Below are 19,725 nucleotides of genomic sequence, written 5' to 3' on the forward strand. Positions count from 1 at the left end.
TGACTCACATTTTTTTATATTTTTACAGCAAGATTTGGATGTTTCCATGTCACCTGTTGTTGCTCAAAAGAAACCCAAACAGTCTGATCAAGGTTGTGAAGAGGTAAGGGGCTTTAATTTACTGTTCATACTTTTGATGGAAGTTCCTGTAAAACATACATGGGACGCAGGGAAGGCACTTCAAAATCTCCACTATCTGTAGATGTATAGTACAGCGAAAATGTAAGTGATATTCTAAATTTGTATCTATAGGATAGATGGTTACCCCCGTTTTAAAAGTGCCTTTCCTGCGTACCATGTATGTTACAGTGTAATAGCCCCGTGTTGAAATATCCTATGCATGATTGAATTATGTACACTATAATATTCAAAAGTAAAAAACTGGAAATTTTATATCCATAAAGCAGTGTCTTTCTGATCCATAGATTAAAAATTCATCCAATAATGCTAATGTTATATAGTAGGTATAATTTGAGAGGGAGTAACTTCTGATGTAATTTGATAGAAATAAATGTAATAATGCTACAGAATTCTATATTATAACAATGACTGAATGATAAAAAAAGTGGTTTCTAAATTGTTATTTCATAATCATATTTTATTTCAATTAAAAGATGTCTGTAATTTTGATATCAAGAGGACAAATGTTAATTTCACATAGTAAAAGAAAATACATATCAGAAAGATGATTAATCGCAAAAAAATATTCAAAACTACAATGTTTTTTTTTTACAGGACTGGGAATTTTTGGTAAATTCTGATCACAATGAATTTATGAGTGCCACCATGGAATCATCACTGGGTCTAAGTCATGCAAGCTCATTACCTGATTCCACATCATACTCTAAACCTTGTGGCATCAATACATCTGCACAATTGTTTGTACATATACCATCTATATTGATGGCTTTACATCTTGTATATGAGGTAAGCTAGGTTATTATTCTAGCAATAAATGTCTGAAGTGGAAGTTTTAAAGCAAAGGAATTGGATTTACATTATAGGATAGTAAATTGAATTTTGTGAAAGACAAAATGATGAACTATATTGCAGATTATCAAATATATATGATATTATACTGCCATTAAATTGGAATGAGAAGGTTTACTTTTGGATGTATTCAGGTCCTGCAAATTGCAAATGTCTGAATAGAGCTGTGTAAAATTTAGTGTAGTAGTGTATTAATGTTATAAATTGAAATTTTTCCTGGTGAAATACATTACAATGATGCATGTGATATTGTACTGATGTCATTACAGGTGCAATTTACAGATCAACATAAAATGTGTTCATAATTCCAATGTTTATCCATGTTCTTAATTAAATGAAGTTGTAATTTTACTCTGTTTCGTGTAACTTTAAAGCTTTTGCTCATATTTAAGATGTTTAAGATATGTATAAGTGATCACATAATGTAGAAGTATGTTCATCTTAAAGTTTGATTTACACATTTGGAAATGTTTTCCTCCATTGAAATCATACAAAAATATCATGTTAAAGTGTTGATTGTTTAGTTTTTTTTTACCAGGATATGAAGTTGAACATTTTGCTAACAGATGAACTCTCTAAGTTAGCTCCTATCTTGCTGCAGATAGCCAGGTAAATAATAATTTTATGTATACTAGTAGTGAAACTAAATGCTACATGACTGATTTGTCAAGAAAACTGTAATAAGGTGTTTAAATACCATAGAAAACATGGTATAGACATGCTTTTAAATACCTCTAATAGTTCTGTATTTATATTTAGTTCCTTGCATGGTATAGAAAAAAAATTGACAACATATTAAAACTTATATCGATATGTTGACTGTCATGAGAGAGAAAAAACATGTGTTCTTTTAATTTTAGTGATTTGAAGTGTTCTAACTACACAGATTATTACTGTAGAGATTATCCACATTTGTTTCAACAAATTGATGACATTAGTCAGATAAACAGCGGTAGGTATAATCTTAGTCACCAGTTGTCATACTTTTTTTAATGTTTGTGGATAAGATCAAAACCGTTTTTCACTACAGTGTTTGACATAATTTGAGTGGGAGTTGCTTCCCTTGGAAGTCATGTTATGGGAACAAACTGGTTGGTTTTCTCATTAGACTTACCAAATTCAAACTTGTGGTACAAGCAAGTCTAATAAGAAATCTTTTACTATATTGTAGTTGTGAAACATACAAGGCTTAAACAAATGAAAATTGTTCAGAAAAAAAACTTTTTTTAAAGTCTAGTGGTTAGTATAACAATTTGAATTTAGCTGGTTTAAGAAGGAATTTATGCACATTGACTCCCAACATAGCAGCCATGGGATATAACTCTTACTTAAATTACAAAAACTATGGATATGGATATAGATTTTGTACTTTTTAGATTAATAAACATGGTGAAACTTTTAAGGTGGTAAATTTACAACCTTTGTACTGACATTATTGTTTATTGAAATCACATTCAGACATACCTTTGTACTGCATTCTTATGTCTATTATGATAATTATTACAGACTCTAAGATTTGTTTTCAATTGGTCAGGTTTGCTAATTACAAAAACACAAGTAATTATTGCAATAACCTCAAAGCCACATCTTATTTTGTTACTGTTTTATGAAGCTGTAGGTAACTTGTATAAGTCCCAATGAGGAAACCATTCTAGTTTTATTTATGACAATATGAGTCTGATTGATTCTTAGTATATTTTGTCTTCAGAAAATTTAACAAAGATGCAGTACCCAGGTATTTACAGTGAACATGTACCATCAGTCTACCAGTGGGTATTGAAACATATGAGGAATGAAGATCCTGGATTATTTCCCTTTATACCTGCAGTGTGTAACAATATCAGGAATGTTATCTCAGTAAGTAATCAGAGAATTGTTATTATACATCTACTCTGAAGGATGGGGTATACTTTTTACCCCTGTCGGTCCATTTTGTCAGTCCCTCAAATATGAGGTTAAAAGTTTTTTTGTGAGAAAAAAAAACCACAAATAATAAATTTGAGAAATATCATTTTGTGTTTAAATTTAAAAAAAAAAATAATGTTTTGGTGTAATAGGCATTCCAAATTGATCCCTTGTGTCAAAATTATCAGAAACATCTATAAATATAAAGGGCTTTGTTTTTAACAAAATTTTATATTAAATGAAAACACATCCTGAATTAAATTCTTGTGTCAAAATTTATTAAAATTGACACCTCATGAACATGAATTGCTATGATTCTTAGTATATTTTGTCTTCAAATAGATATTCATCATAAAGGCTTTTCTTTCATTTAAATGTCTCACATCTGTAGAATATTATGTAGGTAAGACATATTAATCTTATTCTATCCACTTCAGCTTCATCAATAATTGTAAAGTATTTTATTAAAGTTTATAGCATTTAAATATCATAATCAAATTGTTTAAATGTAAATAGGACAGAAACTTCTTTAAGGTCAAGAGATATTCTTTATCTAAATTTTATAAATGACTTTTTTTATGTTATTATAATATAGTAAGTACCCTGGTGTACCAACAGCAGTATAGACAAATAGTTTTGTGTTAATCTTATGATATTTACTCACAATTTAGTATAATGATAATATTTCAGTTGTATGCATTGATGATGAAGAAGAACTTAAACACAGAACAAGCCATTGAGAGATGCTTAAGAAGAGTAGCACCTGCAGGTATGTCATGTCAACCATTTAAAATAGCAATGAGGGAATTTTGCACAATTGCAAATAATAAATTACGGTTTTGCTGGAGGATTTATACTTTTACTTTTTTTTTCCATTATTTTGAGATTAGTATATACCAATTTTTCTGCACCAGATGCACATTTCGACAATAAATGTCTCTTTAGTGATGCTCGAGGCCAAAATATTTGAAAATCCAAAGTTTATTGAAATAATGAAGAGCGTATAAACCAAAAGGGACAAAAAGTATAGCCAAAGCTGGGTTAAAGAGTTATTTAGATAGAGTATGCCAGTTTGCACTTGACTATTTGCCATGGTTCAGTGTTGTTTATGGTGACAGCTGAATGTCTATTTTTTGGTAGATTTGTGTTGTTGGTCTGTTTTCTGATGGATGATTATCTCCCTTTTCACTCACCTGGCTCAATTTCCATCATCTGCCATTTATTTTGATATATTTTTTTTTTTTTTTTTTGATTTATCCTTTAAAACTGTGCAGGACATCTTCGCTAGCCAAGGGTTACGATCCACTTCCCTCCTCTCCACCCTTGGCAGATTGATATAGAATTTCGGAGACACAAGGTAACGATTTTCATTGGTTGCAGTCGAAACTCGCTACATCCAATCAAAAAGTGCCTATAACATGATCACGTGTAAATGTAGAAAGTGTATGTAAACAATTGCCACATGCTTATTGTGCAAACAAATCTTTACATCCCTAAACATACGACTATATTTAGTGATAATTTTGAATGTTTTTAATCAACTAATAGAAGTTCCTGTGTATGTTTCTTGCACAAATGCATGAATGTCAACGTATATTTTCGTTTCCTGCTTTACCAAGTGTGTAGAATCTAGACGCTACCGTATTTTTACCTCAAATTTGAAGAGTTCAAGTGCTACCATTGGTCAAGAATAATGTATTCGGAATGGGCGTGACTTTAATCTACCGATAGATGGCGCAACATTGTTATCACAAATGTTGGCTTAATCTGCCAAGGGTGGAGAGGAGGGAAGTGGATCGTAACCCTTGGCTAGCGAAGATGTGTGCAGGAATGATGTTTAAAAAGTGCTCTATTATTTTTCCTGATCAATTAGCTTTTCTCATCACTTGGCGTATGTTGTCCGTCATCATCATCCTTTTACTTTTAGAAAAATCTTCTTTTCTGAAACTACTCAGCTGAATTTAACCAAACTTGGCCACAATCATCATTAGGGTATCTTGTTTAAAAAATGTGTCCAATGACCCTGCCTGTAAACCAACATGGCTGACATGGCTTTAAATAGAACATTAGGATAAAATACAAGTTTTGTCTATTATCTTAAAAACTGCTACATATAGAGAAAATCTGGCTAGGCAAGCAACAAAGTACTTTTTGTGCAGAAAATGGTGACATTAGTATATATTTAACTATATTGGCTATTTGGAGCTTTTAAGACCTCATTCACACTAGCATTTTTTTAATCGATCTTAATATGAATCGATCTAAATAAAACCAGTAAGCATTAACATCATCTTTAATCCTTACGATCTCTATAAGTCTAATCTGAATCACTGCCATCACACTACAAGTAACCATGCAATGGATCTGACCTTATTACCTGTGAAACTATAAACACTGTGTATAAATAGAAATATTCTTTCAAAATAATGCATTGATACATACGCTTGCATAAATAATGGGTGAAGTTATTGTTTCACCTGAATTACAAGTTTAAATGTTGCTGTTCTTACAGTTTTCGTTAATTTTCATACAAAAAACTTTAGCAAGGAAGTTACACCGTTGTGAAATGCTGCGGTTCCTGAAACAACCAAAACAACAGAAGAAAAAAGACACAGATCTTGAAAATTTATGCTATGGCGAAGGGAACTATTTGTTGATCATCCATTTTGTAATAAATTATATGTGTTGTTTTGCCGCCATACATGTGCACAAATTACTTTCGATTCAATCGTACTAGTTTAGATCGATATCTGCTTTCAAATTTAAAGTTAGATCGGTTCACTTTAGATCGATTCAAACTAAACTACCTCTTTTTGTGTTTTAGTTTAGAACATTTCAGGATCGATTCAAAGCATTCACATTTGACTTAAATCAATCTAAATGTCCAAGTATGAATGGCGTCTTACAATCATATGATAATTAAGTCTAAACTCTGGATGTCTTTTGTTGTTCCCAATATATAATTAACAGTAAGATTGAGAACATAGCCTACAGTAAAAACATTAAGATGGAAGTATGCATAATAGAACAGAACAACTTGAACATACCCTTTACACAAGAATTTTTTCATATAGTATATTGACATGATGCATCATTCTGAATGATATATCTTAAACCATCTTTGTGACATTTTGACAACATAAAATTTTTAATTAACTTTCTTTTTGACCTGTATTGGTTGTTTATATTATGTGTTTGCAGTACAGATTTGTTACATATATATGTTTATGCCAGACGCTTTAATATTATTGATGATAAATGATAGGTACAAAGATTAAATCAGGTACTGGTAATTTTACTTTTCCTTTCCTACTCTGGTGTTGTATTCTTCTATATCTATCAAAAATGTATTTTTCATATCCATTAGTAGGAGCAGACGGCAGAAATTGCACGGATAATGGTTCATAAATTAAAAAAATAGCTTCATTTTAATCATCTAACAATGTTACTCCTGCTTTATCTGCAGTCTAAAATCTCAATATTTTATTAGATGGAGAAAAAGAGATATGATTGCTTTTCTGCAGTCTAAAATCTCAATATTTAATCAAATAGAGAAAAAGAGATATGATTGCTTTTCTGCAGTCTAAAATCTCAATATTTAATCAGACGGAGAAAAAGAGATATGGTTGCTTTTCTGCTGTCTTAAATCTCAATATTTAATCAGACGGAGAAAAAGAGATATGGTTGCTTTTCTGCTGTCTTAAATCTCAATATTTAATCAAAAGGAGAAAAAGAAATGTGGTTGCTTTTCTGCTGTCTTACATCTCAATTTAATCAGATGGAGAAAAAGAGATATGGTTGCTTTTCTTCTGTCTTAAATCTCAATATTTAATCAGATGGAGAAAAAGAGATATGGTTGCTTATCTGCAGTCTAAAATCTCAATATTTTATCAGATGGAGAAAAAGAGATATGGTTGCTTATCTGTAGTCTAAAATCTCAATATTTAATCAGATTGATAAAAAAAGATATGGTGGGTAGGACATTCCTTTAATACTACGAGGCTAGCAAATTTCCTTTCTAATAGTAAAGATCGTCTTGCTTCTTTACAATCATTCTTTATAAACAGTTAATGAAATAATCCTTTTGCCTCATAGAAATCCCCAGATACCTAGAAATCAGTAAAATAGCCAATATCAGATGGATGGACAATGTGATTATTGCTGTTTTCCATTTCATCATTTCCTGGAAGGCTATTGGTAGTAAGATGGAGATAGTCTTTAGAGTGGACTGAAGCTCAATTTTTTATATTCATAAATAACTGCTGCATATATTTTGAAGCTGAATATACGAAGAGGAGTAGTAAATTGTGCAAAAAACTTGAGGAATCTTTCTTCATATACTATAATTCATTCTTGGACAATTAGAGACAAAATGTGTTTTGTAGGAGGGGGGTTAAGAGTGTGTTAATAACTCTCCAATTTTTTCTAGTATAGGATAAAATTCATAAGATAATTCTTATTAAATTTTGTTGTGTTGTCCCTGTAGTACCAGTTTTATTTGTCTTGTTGTTATGTATGTGTTTCTCCTCATCTCCATCATCTGTATGTTGAATATGAAACAATTGCACGTTTTCATTATATATGTTTGTCATTAGTGGATTGAGAATATATATATTAATGTGGCAAATATTTAGGGAGCAAGATGCATGTGGTTGAATGGTGTCTTGATTCTCATCAGAGTATTTCTGCATATTTATTTCGGAAAGACATTTATAAAAATAAAACGATAGAACATGTTGTAATGTAAGTTTTAATTAAGAAATGTAAATATTACCTGTATATTTGTATTATAATGGCAATTACGAGAGCTGATTTTTGCAGAATTTTAACAGAATCTTAGTAATTTCCCAGTAATATTTCAGGCAGGCCCAGGGACAAGTTATGTAGTCCATCAAGTCAAAGGTCATTCATTTTTATACCTCTGAAAAAAATATTCTGCAGCATATATTCATCACTTTGTTAATCTGTCTGTACATGTACAGGCTATCAGTCTGAAACTAATGCTTTGAAGATATAGGGAAGGAGCAAAAGCTTTTGATTTTTGGGTCATTAGGTCAAAATTTAAGGTTGCTGTTACTAAGAATATATATTTTTGGGGGGAAATTTGGTTTCAAATATAAATTTGATTCCTTTTTTGAATTACAAATGAAACTTATGTAGACATACGATAAAGGAAAAGGGAAGGGCTGTTTTGATTTTTATGTAAAATTCATGGTCACAGCAGATAAAATAAACTAAACATACCGCTATTGAAGATGAGGTGCAAGTTGTTGTTTCTTGGTGATTACTTTAGGAATATATAAGTGGCAGCTAAAAGGAAAAGATCAAAGACTTGAATTCAAGGACAATAGGTCATAGGTTAAGGTCAGTTACAAAAATAGACAGTTATATGATATAGAAAATTCTTAAAATCTGGGTTTCTGGATAAAATCTCATAACTATGGCTTTTTATTTTTCAGGAATATATTCATTGGGCATGTGCCTCCTAGACCTGGCAGGTTAGCCTCCAGTTTCAGGGGAACCCCTGTCGCAATTTTTTTAAGGAGGGGCCCTAAAAGGACTTTTTCTTGATCAAGTGTTATTGGGCATGTACCCCCCCAGACATGACGGGTCAGCCAGGGTTAGGAAAATCCTTGCCTAATTTTTTTCAACAGGGTTTTCCAAAAGTTTTTTCTGTATATGAAGGCGCAGTCCAATGTATTTATGAAAATTTGTCATTGATTCCTAGATTACTATGATGTTTTTGATTTTCAGCAGTATTTTGGATATGTTTTAGGGAGGAAAATTTCGATGTGCCATCTTTCTACTTGTTTTTTTTTTTCAATTTTTTTATTGATCTTAAAATATGTAAGAAACAGTGTTATTAAAACTTATTATATGTGTGAGTGTGTTTTCATTACATATATGTATTTTGAACAGGCCACAGAGCTCCTACCTGTGATTTATCAATGTCCAGGAGTTTCTCCCGGAGTTTCTCTATCACTGTACCTACAGCTAGTGTACTAGAAAGGATGGTTTTATATATGACAGAACTGGGTATTTATCAGATTTTATTTTATTGTTATGTTTCTTACTTTTTTTTTATCAATTCCATATATTTTTAATGTAGATCTTACTGTAAGATTAATGATAAATATGTCAAGCTGATAATTTTCTACTTCTTAAAAAAAGTAATTAAAGTATCAAATTATACCATATCCTATAAATTCTGAAATTTTTGCATGCATTCATCATTGGGACAGTTGAAGAATTGACAAAAATGAAAGAGTCATTATTGCAATTTCAGGAAATGCAGCATACAAATGATGCTATAAAAATTTAAAATGTGAGGTTTTTTTGGTCAAGACCTGTCAAGTTGCCCCTTTCTCAATAATAAAAACATTCGAAAAAATTTCTGAATTTACAGTATGTTCAAATTTATGGGATAGACATAGCCTTAAAAAAGTTGTTTATGCATAATTTAACTGACCTAGATTCTGATTGTAAGACTTTTTTCGCTGTGATAGTAAGTTAATTTTAATATCCCATATTCATTTGTTCATAAAGTAAACCTCAAGTGGATAATAATATACTTGACTTGTTAAGAATTTTTTGTTTTTATGAGTATATTTTCTTTAGTGGAGTACTTTGTCTTAGACTGATTGGATTTATTACTTCTTTTTCAGTGATTATTGATCACTATTAGTGTGGATTGTATATATTTGTTCAATATAAGATCTGTATACATGATAGGAATTAAACTGAAATAATACAGATTAATCAATATTGCTAATCTTCATTAAAAAATAAATGGTTCATGTTTCCTCAGAGCTCACAATCTTTCTATTTGACATATTTTCAGGTATGACAAAGAGAGATTTAGAACGCCTTCCAATAGGAATAGCTCTACCATTTCGTGAAGCTATATTCCACTGTAGATGCAATCCACCATCTGATTGGCCAGAGGAGGCATATGTTCTCATAGGTATTTTTTAACCTTGATTGTCATAATTAACTGGAGTAGAAATCTGTTAAATGATGGGGAGGCAGGGGGAGTAATCAATTCCTCAAGTGATCAAAAAAGATCAGTGAAATTTTACAGGATGTCTTTGCTTGTATAAAGAGTTCTACACCTTAATAGTTCAAGTCATTTTTTGCCATCATTCTTAACAATTGGTACTAGTATTATAAGTAACTGAACTTACAATTTTGGCCTAAATCTTGAAAATAGAAAAAAAAATGTACAAATATTGTAGCTGTAGATTGTTTTAGATAATCCCCTCCACCTCCTGTTATGTACTTTTATAGGTCGACAAGACATATCACAACTGTTATCATTGACTAAAGCTAAGCCAGAACCAAGACCAGGTGTAAATAATTGGTACCAGTCTAAAAATAAAGAAACAAAGGAAGAAGAGGATGGCATGGCACATACTGATGAAGAGGTAAATGTTAATTCTTCATGGTTACTTTGGTATGCACCCATACTGTAATAATGGTCCAGGGAGTTTGCTAGCTACATCATAGTCTATATATTTCAATGGTCTTTCTCAGGCTTTCTGACTTTTTGTGGTAAAGAAAAGTTAATGACATGGATATAATTAAATATGGATCATTCTACCTGAGACAAATAATGAACAATGACTATAAGACAAAGATGTGAACATGTGAATGTTATAAATTTGTATTTTCTACTATTTCTTTCAGCTATTAAAACTGAGATTTAGTGAAGATTTACGAGTCCAAGAAGTAAGAAGACTGTTGCAATCATCAAGGCCTGCTAGGATAGCTCTTGTGCAGAGACCAGAAGTTAGGTAAAATATCATAGAAGGCGGAAGCATGTCTAGTGACTGGTGGACTCCTTCCGTCCTTCTTTCAGTCCGTCCAAAAAGAAAACTTTTGTTAAAGTTTTCTTGGCTTCTATGAAAGGGAATGATTTAATATTTAGTCTGCAGCTTGATTATGTTGAGTTGTAGTTGAGTAAGAAATTTTTACATCTACTGTGTAGCCACTTTCTGTTTGCCTATAGCTTGACATTTTACAACACTCATTGTACAAGGAAAATTTTCTCCAAAGTTTTCTTGACTCCTGTTGAAGGAATATCAACAAAGTTTTCTTGGCATCAGTGAAAGGGAATGATCAGTTATGATCCAGTAAACATATTACCTTAAACAATTGCATGCAGCTATGCATGTCCATACCTAGTATTGGTCTTGACTAAAGTTTACATGTATCTTTAAAATTTTGCTTTTGGAAACTTAACTATAAGACTTGCATTGGTTTTTTTTTTCCTTCATAATATCTTTAAAATGAAATAATGTTTATGATAGGTAAATAGATATATATACTGCAATGTTATTATTCTAGGAATTATATGAAGCAAAAGTAGATGTAAACTTATTTTTAGAAATTTTGATATTTCAGTGATCATGATTTCATTGAAGAACAAGAGAGACATCTGTACTCCATTTGTATCAGGACAATGGCATTACCATGTGGAAGGTTGAGTATATTTTATGATTGATTGATTGCTGCTTACTTAACATACATTTAATGCAAAGACAATCCTCTATTAGTATTCCAAACTTCATAGTAGGGTTTAAATTGTATTAGTTTGTTAAAAGTGTATTCCAGACATTAAAAACTGCAAGGTATTTTAAATACGACCGCAAAAAAATTTTGAGGTCGTATATTGGTATGACGTTGGCGTCGTCGTCGTCGTCGTCCTCGTCCTCGTCGTCGTCGTCGTCCGAATACACAATGGTTTTCGCACTCTAACTTTAGTTTAAGTGAATGGATCTCTATGAAATTTTACCATAAGGTTCAATACCACAATAGGAAGGTGGGGATTGATTTTGGGGGTTATGGTACCAACAGTTAAGGAATTAGGGGCCAAAAAGGGGCCGAAAATAAGCATTTTTGTAACTTCCAGACATAACTTGTGTGTTAGCATATGGATCTCTTTGACATTGTACCACAAGATTCCATATCACAAAGGGTCAATGCTGGGATTGATTTTGGGGTTAATTGCCTCAAAATTTTAGGAATAAGGGGCCAAAAGGGGGCAAAAAACAAGCATTTTTCTAGTTTCATGACAATAACTTGTGTGTAAGTGTATGGATCTTTCTGAAATTTTACTACAAGGTTCCATTTCACAAAGGGAAAGCTGGAATTGAGTGTTGTGGTAATTGCCCAAAACGTTTAGTAATAAGGGGCCTAAAAAGGGGTTTAAAATAAGCATTTTTTAGTTTCTAGACAATAACTTGTGTTCAAGTGTATGGATCTCTCTAAAATTGTATTACAAGGTACCATACCACAAAGGCAAGGCTGTTAGTGAGCTTGGTTTGGGGGGAAAGGGGGGTGGGGGTGATGAATCATAAGGGGGGCGGGGGTCAAAAAAGGGATAATTTTTTGTTTGTTTAAAATTTACATTTTAAGTTAGTTATTGTTTCAGATTTATATATGAAAGAAAATAATAACGATACGGTTATATATCATGAGGAATTGAATTTAAAATTATGTATATTGGAAATTTAGGTTACATTGGAAAGTAATAATTGACTTTGGGGGGGGGGGGGGGGGGGGGGGGGGGGGGGTGGTTATTACTCTTATGTTTAAGGAATAAGGGGAAAAAAGGTTAAAAAACAAGGGTTTCCATTTTAATAGACAAATAATTGAGTAAAGAACATTATTTAAAAGCAGTGTAAGGTTGGTAATTCAAACTCATTTAAATATCTCATCTACACTGCTTTTAAATTATGTAAATTGGAAATTTGCCAATAACTTTATTGTTAATAAATGCATTGGAAATTTGCCAACAATTTTAGTGTAATAAACTTCATTGGAAATTTGCCAATATAAAATTTTGCTGATGAAGGTTTTTTGTTTACCTTTAGCCTTGACTATGAAGTCATTTTCTATTTTTATAGCCTTATGATGTAGTTGAATTATTTAATACTTTTATGATGTGTTTAAATGGGGTTTTATCATGTTTATGGTTGCAAATTTATTGTTTTAGTATAATAAACTCCATTTAAAATTTGCCAATAAAAAAATTTTTGTTTATTTTTAGCTATGATTATGATGTCATTTTCTATTTTACTTTTATGGTTGCAAAGAAATTTTTATTTTTAGATATTACTGTTAAATGATGGTGATTAAGGTTTTTGCTATGTTTAGCCATGACTATGATGTCATTTTCTATTTTAATATCTGTTATGATGTATTAAAATGGGCTTTTATGGTTACAAAGGAATTTTATTTTTAGATATTACTATAAAATGTTGCTGATGCTGATTAAGGATTTTGTTTATTTTTAGCCATGACTATGATGTCATTTTCTATTTTAATACCTTTATGATGTAATTTCCATTTTTAGATATTACTGTTAAATGATGCTGATTAAGGGTTTTTTGCTATGTTTAGCCATGACTATGATGTCATTTTCTATTTTAATATCTTTATGATGTATTTAAATGGGCTTTTATGGTTACAAAGGAATTTTATTTTTAGATATTACTTTAAATGTTGCTGATTAAGGATTTTTGTTTATTTTTAGCCATGACTATGATGTCACTTTCTATTTTAATACCTTTATGATGTATTTAAATGGGCTCCCATGTATTTAGATTTTTGATTATTTATACATGTTACCAAATTGGTCCACATTGAACAAAAACGGTCCAAATTTCAACTTTATTACATTACATCAAACATTGAATTCTACATATTCTTTGATATATTGAAATTAACAAACAATTTAGTTTATGGATATTCCACCATAATAGGTAAATTAAATTTTTTCCAGTTCTTACACCACATTCATCCTGTGTCAGAAACCTATGCTGTGTCAAATATTTAATGACAATCCAAAGTCATAGCTGTATCAAGCTTGAATTTTGTGTCCATACTTGCCCCAACTGTTCAGGGTTCGACCTCTGCGGTCGTATCAAGCTGCGCCCCAGCGAAGCATTTTATTGTGTAATATGAACATGTGAATATATGAATGAAACAAGGTAAATAATAATATAGAGCCAACCAACAACAAAAACCCTATTAGTGAATATGTGTTACCATGGACACTTCATTTTTTGGCATGTCTCTGATCTAACAACAACACAATTGAATGAAGTGTTATTTTGGGTTTATAACAATGAAATACATGGTCTTCAACAGTGAGCATATTTGTCATGCTGTGTAATATGCCCTAATTGACTTTGAACTTTGACTTTGATGCAACAAGGATCCCATATAAGAACATAAAAACTTTAAAACTTTTAGTTGAAGAAAAAAAAATTTCATTTTGTTAAAAGATGTGGCAAGTGTCTGATTTATATCTTGAAGTTTAATAATAAAACATAGTTGAAATAATGTCAGTTTGTTTGCTAAAATACATATGATGGCTTTTGCAGAGGAATGTTCACCATGTGTTCTTATCATCCACTGCCTACAGAAGCTTTACCTACACCTAAGTTATGTCTGACAGGAAGAGCCCCACCAAGGTTAGTGTTCAAAGTGAAATCATAGTATTATGACAAGTTTAAATGATCAAATAATTATTCCTATCAATAATGTATGTTTCTAATTTTATTGTGATGAAAGAGAGTTTTAATATTGTCTTTAAGTTTAGATCATAATTATGTTACATATGTTTAAAGTTTTTATGAATGAAGCCCTTTCATTCCCAAATTAATAATTTATTCTTATAGAATCATTTGGGATATCTGCAAAATGAAAGCACTTTACTTACAGTTGATCCAAAACTCTTATTATAGAAATGTTATGCTTTATGTTCAGTTTTGATAATCTTTTATATTTCGTTAATTTCCTAAATACAGTATAAAGTTTATAGACACAAAATTTCCTGCAATTTAATTTGAAATGAAACAAGATTTGGCACAATTTCATGCTGTTTATAAAAATAAGAAGATGTGGTATGATTGCCAGTGAGACAACTCTCCACCAGAGACCAATTACATAGAAGTTAACTATAGGTCACTGTATGGCCTTCAACAATGAGCAAAACCCATACAACACAGTCAGATATAAAAGGCTCCAAAATGACAAATGAGTAACAATTCAAAAAAGAAAACTAACGGCCTTATTTATGTACAAAACAATGAACGAAAAAACAAATATGATATACAGCAATCAATGACCACCACTAAATAACAAGCTCCTTACTTGGGACAGGCACATACAGAATGTGGCAGGGTTGAACTAGTTGGATGGCACCAAACCCTCCCCCTAACCTGGGACAATGGTGCAACAGTATAACATGACAACGAACTATAAAAATCAGTTGAAAAGGGCTTAACTCATCAGATTGATACAAAGCAGAAAACATCTAACAAGACCAGACGTGGCAGGGTATATATACATCCCTACAAAAAAATCATGTATCTAAGACTAAAATATCAATCAGTACACATCCAATATCCAATGGATTTAGTGTGAAGACTTCATTAACAGTCAGAGATAAACATGAAATTGTGCAATGCCAAGATACAGGTATCGACAGATTGTAGAACTGTGTTTAGTCTTGGTGTGCACACCCAATTTTTGTGTAGATCTGTTTCATATATATACAGTTGTGGCCTGTTTACCTTTTAGAAATGTGGAAAGAAGGATGTTGGAAATTATTGTGTCAAAAGCCACTGTTAATTTATCACTGCACACAATCTACTTATTTATTGCTGATGGTAAATTTTATCTTCAGAATTGCCATTTAAAGAACAAGCAAATACCACAAATATTTTGTTTATTCATGTACTGGTAAATTTTCCAAAGAAAACAAACTACTATGGAAGTAAATGAAATGAACAAATATTTGTATTTATAAATATTGATTTTTGTTTGCTAGAAATGCTACAGTAGATCTAACTCACATAGATACCCCACCTAATATGTCTGCATGGCCACAGTTCCACAATGGTGTCGCTGCTGGATTGAGAATGGCTAATTCATCACAGGTAAATCATTTGATTTTTGTTTTTTACATTAAATAGGTATGCATAAATGGAATATGTTTACTTCTGCCACAGCTTCTGGTTTGGTTAAAGATATTATCAGTTTTAGGTCTTGTGTTACAGAAATTATTTTGGAGTGGAAAATCTTTTCTTTTTTTTTATATATGCTACGAGTAGGTTCTTTAGTGTAAACATTTTGCTTGGATTCAGATCTAACAGTATAAGGATTGAAATACAGGTTGTATTAGCATTTGATGGATTGCCTCACAAAAATTTTGTTGATCTTTCTATTATACCTCTCTAGCTAGTTTACAGTAAAATGTTTCTAATCAAAAAGGCAAGTTATTTATAGATTTTATTTGCCTTTCCTCAAAATTGTTGTAGTTTTCTGGCCAACAGAAGGCACTATTTCAATACTTGATGTATTTTCATAGATTCTTTGGTAACAATTTGTTTTAGAATGTATGGACTCATATTCAATAAGAAATGTAAGTTTTTCTACATTGATTTATTTTTCAGGTTGACTCTACATGGATAATATACAACAAACCAAAAAGTAATGACCTGACCAATGAATATGCTGGATTCCTGATGGCCCTTGGACTAAATGGTCATCTTGTTAATCTTCATATGCTAAATGTTCATGATTATCTAAGTAAGGTAGGTATTTGATAATTTAACTGTTGTTTTCTTAGTTTATATGTTATGGTTTTTCTGTAATGCTGATATAAGTGTTTCCATCAAACTCATTAATCAAGTAAGGGATGGATATATATCATTTCATCTGTTGAGTTGTTGCTCCATCTCTCCCCTTAAGTTTTGAGTTACAATTTAGGTCTAGTTCTGATTAACTATGATTCATAGTTTCTTCAAACTTTGTCAGTAAGTTATTCTGGGATAGTTATGAAGCTCCATGCTAAAAGATATTATGTTAACAATCATTTCATGTCATAGATTAAATGAAAGTGAAACATACATAATACAATCATCTTGATTTATGAAGTGTCTGAAAAAAATGAAATTGCTGTATTGTGACACATTAGTTCTTATTAGACAATAGTGTGTTTTAATTCTGAAACTAATCATTTTTGTAATGTCACATAAATTAGTTTCTCTGCATCTATTGCAAGAAAAAAAAGAATGACTAAATCTAGTACCAAAAATATCAGTCACACAAATACTAGAAAACTATTCTGAACTTAGGTGATCTGTCATGGAAAGCACCTCTTTTTATATTGTTTCACTTGCTTTGAATTCAATAGACAATAATAACTCATGCATATTGACAGACTTATATTGATTACAAAAAACCATGCCACAAAAAAACCCATTTTTATTTGATATGTAAATTATATTTATATATGACTTAATTTACAGGGTCATGAAATGACAACAGTTGGTTTGTTATTAGGAATGGCTGCAGCAAAGTAAGTTATCATGTACAATCATCATTTTAGATATAATAATTATATACATGACAGGAGATGTTGGGTTTAAGACGATGAGACAGCAACCCAATGACACAAAAAAAGAAAAAAAATCTTTTTTACTATTTAAAAAGAATGCAGATCAAAATATCATTGATACCTAAAAAACAGAACTGAATTTGAAACATAACCAAAATTGTTCAGGAATTGTTTTATGAGCAAGTTGTATTTTACAAGTTGTGCCTTGACAGTGAAGAGTGGATAAATATCATAATTGTGTGGCCTGTCTAGTGCTGACATTAAAGTGGCAACACATTAGGGATCATTTCTATTGTCTTGCGATGTTGTCTACTACATCAGCATCAAACTCGTTAAGAACAGATTGACAGAATTCAACCAGATGCACAGATATTCTACAGGCAATTGCTCATGTCAAGTTTAAAAATTTAGGGAATATATTTGTTCACAATGACACATATTTAATACTGATTTACAGGAGAGGAACAATGGATATATCAACTACCAAAGTATTAAGTATACATGTACCAGCTTTACTGCCACCTACCTCTACAGAACTCAATGTCCCACATAATGTACAGGTTGCTGCTATACTAGGGGTAGGGCTTGTATTCCAAGGGACAGCCCACAGACATACAGCTGAAGTATTATTAGCTGAAATAGGTGAGTTTAGTGCGTTATATTGCTTTTCTTTGACAGTCATTGTGCTCCTCGTTGTTTATAATATATGCCATTTAATGAAAGAACATTTCTTAAAACCCAAACTTTGTCTTTTGGTCTTAAATGGATAGTTGTCTCATTTGCAAACATACCATATTGCTCAATTTTAATGATATTAATTACAATCCAAACCATAGATGTGTGAACCAATTTTTCTTGTGAAATTATGAAAATCAAGCATTTTTAAAATAATCCCAATTTTTTTTAAAATGTTTTATACTCTAGTAGCCACTTACAGTCTTACATAGAATTGCTCAAAATAAATATGTTTTATCTTCTAATAAAAATCAAGAACAGAAAGGACTTGTATTTGATGTAGCATTGATTTGAGTTATTTATATTCAGGAAGACCACCAGGACCAGAGATGGAGAATTGTAATGACAGAGAATCATATTCTTTAGCTGCTGGATTGGCTTTAGGACTGGTTATGTTTGGGGTTAGTAAACTAACTTTTACTCAGCAAAAATGTAACAGCTTTCATAGCTTATTTGTCTATGATTAACTGTTTAAAAGGTTGATTTTTTGTTTGTCGTATTAAGTCTTTTTCTCACACACTATTTTCCATCAAATATATTTTAATGAAATGTAAATTAAAGATAAAGTAGTTTAGGTAAATGTTCAAATATTCATTATCATTGAAAGAAAGCAGTATTTGATTTGAAATCCTGATTTTATTACTTATTTTGTAGAAGGGTGGAGAACAAGTTGTGAAGTCTGATTTAAACATGGCTGACACACTTTGTCATTTTATGATTGGTGGACATAAGAGGCCATTGGTAAGGTTGTTTTATACTGTTTTGATTGATAATATTTTTCATGTCATTTCTATATAAATTATAATCAAAATAAATACAATTAAAAATAACTTGAATGTGTTAATATGTAATTGTTAAGTGTTGTCAAAGTTACTGTAGTCAATTATTATTTCAGAATTTGTGACTGTTTTTATAATTGGACTAGACAGAATATTATTTGAATACATTTATATTATCACCGTCAATATCAGTATACAATGAAAGGCTTTGATAAATAGATAATAAAGGCAGATGCCTGTAAACAACATGTAGTATACTAAAACTTTTAACATGGCCATAGATATACTATGGATGTGTGTATATCTGATGTTTTTATACTTTTAAATTTAGTTTTGTTTAAGGCATTTTTAGATAGTGAGTAAATTGAAGGGGTTCCTATGGTTTTGTTTCAGATTGGACCTAACAAAGAGAGATACAAATCACCAAGTTACCATATCAAGGTATGGTCATATTGAATGATCATGTTGGTTTAGGGTTTTATTATTTCTTTCAGTAGACTCTTAGTGTGTTGAAGTTGATAGATTTCTTTTCCATAGAGTTATGTATAGTTATAAGACATGTTTCATTTATTTACTAGTAAATATAGTTTAGATTAAAATAGATTTTGGTTCTTTCGGTATTTTAGAATAGTTGAATGCTTCATTTTATTTCATCTAGAGAAGTTTGTTTGGCAAGTAATTTTTATTATGTACCCAATGATTGCACATTAGCTCTTATATGAGACTTAAGTGAATTATGGGGGATTTTGTATATTTACATTTATACATAACCTTCCTTGAAAAGATAAATAATTGGTGGTAGATTTCAGGCTTATGGACATACATTCCAGGAAATTTTAACACAATATTGAAAAATTTAGGACTAATGTTTCATAATGACACTTTATTTTTAGTCTAGTAGCT

At 31.0% G+C, this 19,725-nt stretch overlaps 1 protein-coding gene across 2 annotated transcripts in view; it reads left to right on the forward strand.

Annotated features, from left to right (window-relative positions):
• Window positions 1-19,725, forward strand: part of LOC127698550 (anaphase-promoting complex subunit 1-like) — a 109,963-nt gene that overhangs the window by 31,111 nt on the left and 59,127 nt on the right. Inside the window, exons 18-37 of one of the 2 annotated variants that reach the window (XM_052202034.1) lie at window positions 29-103; window positions 736-927; window positions 1,529-1,599; window positions 1,851-1,942; window positions 2,699-2,847; window positions 3,586-3,664; window positions 6,161-6,178; window positions 8,815-8,931; window positions 9,737-9,859; window positions 10,183-10,319; window positions 10,582-10,688; window positions 11,299-11,376; window positions 14,286-14,375; window positions 15,737-15,845; window positions 16,362-16,502; window positions 17,220-17,269; window positions 17,766-17,950; window positions 18,353-18,444; window positions 18,698-18,784; window positions 19,216-19,263. In XM_052202034.1, coding sequence (XP_052057994.1) covers window positions 29-103; window positions 736-927; window positions 1,529-1,599; window positions 1,851-1,942; window positions 2,699-2,847; window positions 3,586-3,664; window positions 6,161-6,178; window positions 8,815-8,931; window positions 9,737-9,859; window positions 10,183-10,319; window positions 10,582-10,688; window positions 11,299-11,376; window positions 14,286-14,375; window positions 15,737-15,845; window positions 16,362-16,502; window positions 17,220-17,269; window positions 17,766-17,950; window positions 18,353-18,444; window positions 18,698-18,784; window positions 19,216-19,263 — 2,040 coding nt within the window. The remainder of the gene's footprint in view (window positions 1-28; window positions 104-735; window positions 928-1,528; window positions 1,600-1,850; window positions 1,943-2,698; window positions 2,848-3,585; window positions 3,665-6,160; window positions 6,179-8,814; window positions 8,932-9,736; window positions 9,860-10,182; window positions 10,320-10,581; window positions 10,689-11,298; window positions 11,377-14,285; window positions 14,376-15,736; window positions 15,846-16,361; window positions 16,503-17,219; window positions 17,270-17,765; window positions 17,951-18,352; window positions 18,445-18,697; window positions 18,785-19,215; window positions 19,264-19,725) is intronic. The other variant, XM_052202035.1, reaches the window with a different exon arrangement.

Source organism: Mytilus californianus, unplaced genomic scaffold (genome assembly GCF_021869535.1).
Source record: "Mytilus californianus isolate M0D057914Y unplaced genomic scaffold, xbMytCali1.0.p SCAF_4, whole genome shotgun sequence".
Classification (NCBI taxonomy): domain Eukaryota; kingdom Metazoa; phylum Mollusca; class Bivalvia; order Mytilida; family Mytilidae; genus Mytilus; species Mytilus californianus.